Source organism: Crassostrea angulata, chromosome 1 (genome assembly GCF_025612915.1).
Source record: "Crassostrea angulata isolate pt1a10 chromosome 1, ASM2561291v2, whole genome shotgun sequence".
NCBI lineage: Eukaryota > Metazoa > Mollusca > Bivalvia > Ostreida > Ostreidae > Magallana > Magallana angulata.
In genome coordinates, this window is record NC_069111.1 from 42063140 (window position 1) to 42072809 (window position 9670).

The 9670-nt window shown below is 31.5% G+C and overlaps 1 protein-coding gene across 1 annotated transcript; it reads left to right on the forward strand.

The window, feature by feature from the left end:
* Positions 1-9029, forward strand: LOC128185380 (glycerol-3-phosphate dehydrogenase [NAD(+)], cytoplasmic-like). Its single transcript, XM_052854988.1, has 10 exons — positions 1-147; positions 1756-1936; positions 2902-3042; positions 3533-3674; positions 3871-3983; positions 4290-4410; positions 4846-4955; positions 6070-6176; positions 6675-6767; positions 7855-9029. Exons 1-10 carry the CDS (start codon positions 104-106, stop codon positions 7874-7876), a joined length of 1074 nt encoding a protein of 357 aa, XP_052710948.1. The 5' UTR covers positions 1-103; the 3' UTR covers positions 7877-9029.
* Positions 9030-9670: the final 641 nt, after the last annotated feature.

Consider the following 9670-nt stretch of genomic DNA (forward strand, 5'->3'; position numbering starts at 1 on the left):
CTATTGTTGTCAACAGCCAATCAAATCGGACGACACTGACATACCTCCGGTGAGGGTAACTACATGCAGCGTGTGCATTGAATTTATAAACAGAGAATTCGTAATGGCATCAAAGAAGAAAGTGTGTGTCGTAGGATCAGGAAACTGGTTCGTACAATATTTTTTACACTTCGCTGAAAAATGACTGGAAATGTGATTGTAAAAATTGAACCGAAGATCAGTTCGAATTTTCTCATGATTAGCTCGAATTTACTACAATTATAAGTTCAAAGTCCATATTTAGTGAGCATTGCATTGGTTTTCTCATTTATCTGCATGATTAAACTGACTTTCAAGTTTTTTTGTCTGATAAATGAAATCTTTTTTTAATATTAAAGTTGAAAGTCATATCAGGGGCGTCGGAGGGGTACATTTCATATTGTGCCGACGAATTTGATGGGGGGGGGGGGGGGGGGTGGTGGGATTAAACCAGATTTAACATGTTTAACTTGACTTGAAAAGAAGATATGCTTTTTAAAATTATATTACAACTTCTTCGAAGGCACTTTAAGAAAAAGAAAAAAAATGTGCTTTTTTTTTTTTTACAATTGACAACATAAAATGTGTTATACAGTATCAAGGTAACACAACTCATATTAAATTACAGAAGTTTACATGAATGTATAGCATGCATTTTGCAACTAATAAGTCTCTGTTGGACTTCAAATGCTTCAAAAAAAAAAAGGATAGTTTATCATATCAATTGCAATGAATTCCTTGTACTGTTGTACTAACTGGTTAATTTAAAGCAGCTGTATCAGCAATGAATTCATTGATATGATTATCTATTTTAAATGATTAAGAACTATGTTTTACTATGCATATAAATGTATGCTGGTAAATTCTTGTGCATAGCAATTTGAAATTGCAATTATACATGTATCAACCTTCCCTGACATTAATACAGTTGTACAAAATGTACATAATATTAGAATAAAAATATTCTTTATCTTTGTCTTCAGTTTTACTTCAATGAACATTTCATTCCATCAATTATGGTTGATTCAACTTTGAAATCCATGAAAATTTATGCTCAACAAACAAAGAAGAACCCACAGTATACTATGTTAGCTTGTAAAAGACTATTAGTGCATGGTTAAATCTGGTAGAGTAAGCATGTTGAAGTGGTTTATCTTATCTTCCCCAGATTATAATACCGTCACCTATCGAAGGTGATTTGTTGCTAGTATGTCAAATATCAGGTCTCCATTTCCTTTGATAAGATGATTTCATTCCAGTGTAATATACTGGGTAGGTTAAAAATGAACCACAGCTTTGGTAGACTAGAGATTTTGGCATTTAAAAAAATATGGAACAAGGAATTTTGTAAATGTATTATTGAGTCATTCATTAACTGCATGATAACACACATATTTTTGTTGGAGAATTTGAAGGGTTTTAAAACTGTGTTTTATAATCTAATTCGAAATTTAATAAGCACGACACTCATTTTGTTAAATAGACCTTGACAAACTGAATTGCAGATTTTGACAAGTTAATGATGATTTTATCCCAAAATGATAATTGCAGTCTGCAGGATTTGAGTTATATGCATGCAGTGCAAAGAGAAATTTTAAAAATGATTTTAATTTCTCACACTATGGGTTATTTTCTCAGAGAGAGAGAGAGAGAGAGAGAGAGAGAGAGAGAGAGAGAGGGAATCTAATATTGAAAATATATGTTTCAAACAAACCATAACAACTTTTCTTGTTGCAGGGGTTCTGCAATTGCCAAAATTGTGGGAAACAATGTGTTGGCCCAGACTGATCAGTTTGACACAGAGGTTAGGATGTGGGTGTTTGAGGAGACAGTGGAGGGACGAAAGCTTACAGAGATCATCAACAATGATCATGTGAATGTCAAATACTTGCCAGGAATCCAGCTCCCCAAAAATGTGGTCAGTGTCTCAGAATGTATGGCACATACAACTTGTTGTCAGAGTGGAAGGAACATACAACTTTTATTTTTAAAATTTCATACATTAATTAAAATGAAATATTTTTTAAGAGTCCAGTTTTTGGAGTGAATAATTTGTGGCTTTAGAAATATATATTTGGAATATGATTCTTTTAAGTTGGCAACATCTTCATGTTGTGACATATTATTTATCGAAATAATCAATAAAATCAAGTGTAATTGTACAAATTGTTTCTTTCCCAAAATTGTCATTTAACAGCGAAACGCAATGGGTAAGAGGGTTCACTACAAATCTGTTAGTAATGAGTTTGAATCCAACTTGGGATTTTAAAATTTTTACCTTTCCAAAAATTTTTAATACATATTTTTTGGTTAAATATTGTAAAATTTTAAAATTCTAAACCAGTAAAAGTATTCTAATTCTTATGTACTTTAATCCACATTAATATCGAGAGATGTCCCATACCACCTTATCTACCAGCTACCGGTAGGCAAAAAGCAATAACAAGGAAGGGGGATGCGTGTAGAAAACAGAATATTGATATGATGAAAAATTTTTGTATCATAATATAAACGTAGAATCAGTGGTCACATGTAGTTTAATTATATGTACCAATATTTTAAAATAAGCTGGGAAAATTTATTTAATGATCTGTACCTAAGTTTGCCAAATTTGCATATGTTTGCAATTTCAGGCCAATAATTCAAATATCAACATCAAATAGTTTCAGGAAACTGTCAAGTATGATATCAACATAGTATATTTTGAGCATGTGTTACAGCATTATGTCTGACAGTTTGTGTATGAATGGGTCCTAAAATGATATATGGTAATCAAATACATGTACACATAGGGATATATTTTTAGGTCATTTGAGTCACTCTTTAAAACTACATTGGTTCATGCAACTCTGACTAAAGTTGAAGCTGTTTTTATGATTTCAGGTAGCCATTCCAGATGTAAAGGATGCAGCAGAGAACGCTGACATTTTGATTTTTGTCCTCCCCCATCAGTTTGTTCGGGGCGTCTGTAAGCAGCTTGATGGGAAAGTCAATCCTGGAGCCATTGCTGTGTCACTTATTAAAGTACAGTGTTATCATCTTTCAATTTCTTCAACTGAATCAGGCTGATACTGTAGATTTTTATTAAACATGAGAAATTGATATCCATGTAAAACTGTGATAAGCAAACCTCGCATGTTTTAAAATCATGCTTTTCATTTTCAGACAGATTTTAATGTCTATATGAAATTACTGGTATATCAAAAAATTGGTGCTCATGATTTAATATATTCACAATTTGATACAGAACCACAGAATAGCAAAATTATGTACTGGTGTAAAAGAAGAAATTTACAGTATATAACAGCTTGATAACCTGGGCTTTTTTCTTGCAGATGATCAGATGATGAAAACAATACAATTAATAATAATGACTCAGAAAAAAATAATTTTTTTTAAGAAGACATTAGTTAATATCCCTATTTATATTTTAAATCAGGTGTTTTTCCTGTAATTTTTATTATTCTTGTAAAACTGACTTTTTTCATACGTATGTCTTGTTTTAATTTTTCAGGGTTTTGATGTAGCAGATGGTGGGGGAATACTTTTAATATCAGACGTAATACGAGAAATGTTAAAGATCCCCTGCGCAGCATTGATGGGTGCTAATATAGCCAATGAAGTAGCCAAAGAAAACTACTGTGAGGCCACAATAGGTAATATCTAACATCTACATTACTAATTTATGTTTGTAAAATTAAGATCTTAATATTTTAAGACTATTCAGGTTTTGAATATAACAGGTATATCAATGATAGCTTGTAAATACCTTCACATATTTATGTTAACTTTGTGTACTGTACTAGTAATAGTATGTAAGAATTTTGAAAAAAATATCAAACTGCCTTACAGGTATAAAAGTCAAAGAGCATGGTCCCCTTCTGAAGGACCTGTTCCAGACAGATTATTTCAGAATCGTTGTCTGCGATGATGAAACCACAGTAGAAGTGTGTGGTGCTCTAAAGGTATGACCCCAAAATCTGCTCTTTGTAAACCAGTAAGGGCAGTAGTGACACAAATAATGCTCATTTTGATATGTAGAGTTTTATGATTTAATTCAAAATCTAACCTTATACTTAAGTGCTTTTACAAAATTTATTAATATTTTTTTGCATACAAGTTCCATAAAGATTGAATTTTTGGGTCAAAAGAGTAAAAAGGAATGTTGTAAAATGTACATTTTTATATAAAGAGTGTTAGTAAGTGTTTACTCTTTCATAGAGAAATCCAAAACCCTCATTTTGAATTTATGATTAAATTTATTTTCCAAGAACATAGTGGCAGTGGGGGCTGGTTTTGCGGATGGACTTGGTTATGGAGACAACACTAAGGCAGCAGTGATCAGGCTGGGCCTGATGGAGATGATCAAATTCTGTGAAGTCTTCTATCCAGGTAATGTCCACAGAAAAACACATGCGCAGCAAATGTCGAGTGTTACATTTTAAACAGTTGGGTCACATTTTATTTGCTCCTTGGATTTAGTATGGGGGATGGTCTCTCTTTAGGATGGTCTGTCTATTCATTCCCCTAGTTACAACCTTGACCTTGTTCATATAATCTTACATTGCATTACATGGTTTAGTGAAAGTCAATGTCAATATAAAATCTAATCTTATGAATACAGGTAAAAGGTGAGTTTTTTCCCATTGGTTGTTTCTGAGGAATAGGGCTTAGTTTCACCACTTTCTCGTACATGTGTCTACTTAATTTTGAGTAACGAAAGGGTATAGCTCTCCTGGAGGATCAAAATTGTTGAATTACACCACAAAAACAATTTATAAAGTAAAATGATATACAAGTAGATGTACAGTAATTGTTTTGTTGTAGAATCCAATCAGTCCACGTTTCTAGAGAGTTGTGGTGTTGCTGACCTTGTCACCACTTGTTATGGTGGTCGAAACAGGAAAGTAGCGGAGGCTTTTGTCAAGACTGGGAAGGTACAGTCCAAGAAATACTGATACATATATATATGTGTTTTTAATTATTTTTTTTTTACATTTTAATGTATGTATATTTTCAAGATATAAAACAAAATTGTCTATGAAGTCAACAGTGCCACAGAAATAACTCAGGAGAGAGGTGGTTCATGGGATTTATGAATTGTAGTTTGAATATGTACAAATATATACCATTATACATTTTACATACCACAGCTAATACTGGTAGTTAGGCTGCCCAAAGTTAATGATATGTTTAACATCACCTTTAAAATACCAGACCTACAAGGGAGGGCAATAAAATTAAAAAAAAAAAACATTCAAACAGTTTAAGTGATTTTATTAATTTATGTTTATACAAATACAGTGAGTTTTCAAGCTGCATAGAGATTAGCTGTTTAGTGAACTTTCCTGTCAATTTTAAAGATGATCCCATTGCGTATCTGATGTATAGTCAATAATATGCCTTAAGCATTTTGTATTTCTACAGACTGCAGCATTTAGTTGCAAAAAGGTCAATCAGATTGAAAACAAAATGAAAAATGGGGTTGTTGTTTTTTTTTAAATGACAATTTCTTCTTAACCTATATTGTTATACTTTCATGCTAAATACTGAAACCTGATTGGTTAAGATGCAGTTCATAATCCGTTTTATTACCCTCAGCGTTAGCAACGCACTTAGCAACGGGTAACATTAAAACTTGTTACATGCGCGAAAATTATGCGCATACGGTTCGCTGTAGAATTCACGTTATTCCTATATAAAAGCAGTAAAATTTTCGTAAAAAATAAGACATTCAGTATAACAAAATAAATTGTGCCTGTTTGGGAGGGTAACAGTTGAAATTGACACCCCTCGAAAAACCATTGTCAACCTCTGCTTCGCGTCGGTTGACAATGGTTTTCTCGGGGTGTCAATTTCAACTGTTACCTTCCCAAACAGGCACTATTTATATAATGCTCTCAGATGACATTAAACATACAATAAACTTTGAACAGCCCTTTGTATAATTCAATTTTCTCAATAAAATTTATATATGTATATGTACATTTATCATGTTATGGATATTTGTTTAATATATGGTATGTGCATTGAAATAACAAATTGTTTCAGTCAATTGAAGCACTTGAAGCAGAGATGTTGAATGGCCAGAAGTTACAAGGACCTCCTACTGCATATGAAGTCAATTACATGCTTAAAAACAAAAAGATGGAGGATAGGTATTTTATTCTTTATTACGTACTTTAAAAAGAGGCATTTTTGTATAGCTGTTCCATTAATATATGACAATTAGCATTTGTGCAGAAAGTTTCTTCCAGTAAATCAATTACATTAGTATGGCAAATGTCCTGCATAAAATTTTGTCATATAGTTTTCATAATTATGATTTTTTGTCCTGACTTTTTTAAAGCAAAGAATCATTTACTTAATAATATATGTCTTACATAATGTCATGACCTTGACCCAATCTCTTTTGGAGAGTCAAGGTTACTACCAGAAAAATGTTAAATTTTAGGTTCATATCTTTCCAATAATACACTGGTTGGTAGTTCCTACTTTTAGAATAATTGTAGTCTTGTTTCTTTTGTGAGGTTATATAACTATGCCAACCATTAAATCTGCAAAGATTTTATGCAACTGTATATTTCTATTTTAGATTGACTGTACACAAACAGTTCACCTCCAAAATACTTACCAATATTTGTTCTGTATTTCAGATTTCCATTATTTACTGCCATACACAATATATGCAAAGGGAATTTGGAAGTCCAAAAGTTTATGGACTGTCTCAAAAACCATCCAGAGCACATGTAAGACATGACAAATTCAGGGCCAGCATTTAGTTGTGATCTTCACATCCTGTCTGTAGTTCATGTATCTATAAACATTGTTCTCCTATTGTATAATTTTATTGAATTTTGCCATTGATTTTATGTTGATTATGAAAAGGCAGATGATTTTTGAAATTAGCACTATATGTATTTGTGCCAGTACTTAATTGTGAACAGATATTATGCAGTGACTATTGTTTTGATTGAAAACCAGCTAGAGCTTATATTTCAACTAATCTTTCCTTGTCTCTGTCAGTGAAACTTGAGTGTCATTAACATAGTGTCAGTGATGAATTCATTAACATGACAATCTTTGAAAGAACAAGCATTTTGATTAAATGAACATTTAGTAAATGTATTTCTCTGTTTAACATCCATAACACTAACATACAGAATCATTTAAAGCATTTGATGGCACTTATTTGTTCAGTGAGGTTAAATATTTTTCCACTACATGTATTTCAACTGCTTGTTTAATGATAAACATATAATTTTTTTTTATAATGAAACATGTAATAATAATGTTTTTATCATTGTCTTTGTTTATAAATGTATTTTGCAGTGCCAACAAAGAGTCTGAATTATCATAATTTTCTATTTTGATGAATGAGACAATAAGGGGTATCTTAACATTCATCTTTATCTTTTTCTAACATTTTCTTTTTAACAATGTTTGTCTTACTTATACTTCTGGTGACATATAAAGGGTATTGTAGTAATCATGTACAAGAGGGTGATCAATAATGCATGTGTTTATAGCGTGTTTTGTCTCAGCATTGAATTACAGTAAAACACGCTTATAACGAAGTCCCAGGGACGACCAATTTAACTTCGTTATAAGCGTAATTCGTTATATCCGTTAAGTTTACAACATGAAATAGAGACTTGGGGAATGAAATTCACTTCGCTGTAAGCGTCAATTCATTATAAGCGTGTTCGCTATAACCGTGTTTTACTGTACTAATGTATGTTCTGTTCTTATGTAAACATTATATTCACTAGTGTAATAAACATCTGATAGAAATTGATGATTATTGATTTAATTAATTTATACATTTGATTTTAGGTCACCTAATCCACGCCTTTAGATCTCTTGAAAACCTTTGCCTTGGCTGTAATGATATAAACACTTTGGGAACATCTTTTAGCTTTTGCAATTTCTTCATACTACCCTTTTAGACGCAGCAGCAATAAAATGTACAATGGAACGTTTCGCTGAATTTGCTTAATTGTTGTATTTATTCCACATTTATCCAACCTTTCTGTTGTGAAAAGCTTGCATGTATTTGTTTTAAGATTGCTTATTTATTCTTTTTTCTGTCCTTTTAAGTTTCATAGTTGTTTGTTGCTTTAAGCATTGTGTTGTCTTATATTTAAGATATGTATAAATTTATTTACACTGTATAGTATATATGCATATTTGAGCACCAGTTAGAACTTGCTGAATTGTATGTTATGCGCTTCAAGCTTTGCTTCATTGAAAATTCAAAATCATTAGAACAAAAATCCATTTCAAGGTGATCAATCAGTCATAATGTAACCTATATACATGTACATGTATTTGATAAAAGACTTGCCTTCCTAATCTTGTGTTTTAAATTCTAATTAAATTTAAAAAAAAAACAAATTGTAAACAAATATCCAAATAAAGAGGAAGAAAGAAAAAGAATTTTCTTCACCCCCCCCCCCTTCCATTAAAAATCAACCCACCAAACGTTTGCGTCCAATAACATTTATTTTGACTAGAAATGCATCTACAAATGACGTAATTAACACATGCTTTACTTACCATTAGAGAGATGTGACTGACAAACATTAATTTTGTTGCACTAACAGATTATTTTTTAGGTTTTAAAGTGTAGACAAAACATGTAGCTTTTATTCTGTGGTTGATATTTATAAACAGGTGAAAATATTTATCAGAGGCATATGACTACTATATTTATAGTTCATGTATTTATTGTGTAATAAAATGTATAGAACAATTACTACATCCTATTCAATGTAATATTCAAGGGCTATGTATTCAATCATGTTGTAGGCTTGTATATTTTCATAATATTAGGATGATATTTTATCATTGTTAGATAGACGTCTTTGTGAATTTGATTTAGTGTGTATGAAACTTGTTAGAATATTGTACATGTATGCCATTTAATTACAACAGTGATCTATATGTTAGTTAACTGATGAATGATAATCATAAGCTGTGGTGGCATTATTTAATAAAAATTCAACGTACATGCATATTCACTTGCATTAAATAAACTAACCCTTGCACACATCATAAGAAAACCGGCCAGCTTGGGTTTCTAGCTCTAAATCAGTAAGTTTTATAATTTCGAGTTGAACCTTCCAACTGATTTGAATTTATATATCGCGGTAATTCAGTTACATCCAAATATGTGTAAAGATCACAAAGACATTTCCATACCATTTAAAATAAAATTTAGCCAGTCTAATAACGCAGCAAAGAGACCCTGTCCTGACACCTCAGGAAGCACTGCAGCTGTCACCACATCCGATGATAACCTACAGGAACTCCGTTCTATAGAAAGAACATTTGAGGACGAAAATAAAATGAAAGAAGCTATACACATTTTTTTCAAAAACGAATCGATGAAAAACTCCATCGACGAAAACATAAATTCAAAAATTGCTAAACTTGAAGTTGTCGAGACGTAAATTTTTCTTCAATGATCGCTACCTTCATAACCCACATGAATCATCAAAAAAAGCATTTTATTGTTTATACTTACATCTTTCTTTTGACAACTTAATAAATTGATCGTAAAAAGTAAGAAAAATCAACCAAATTATTGTTAATGTACATCAGTTCGTTAGATAAAAGAAACGGCAAAATCTTCTCCTATAGAAATTTG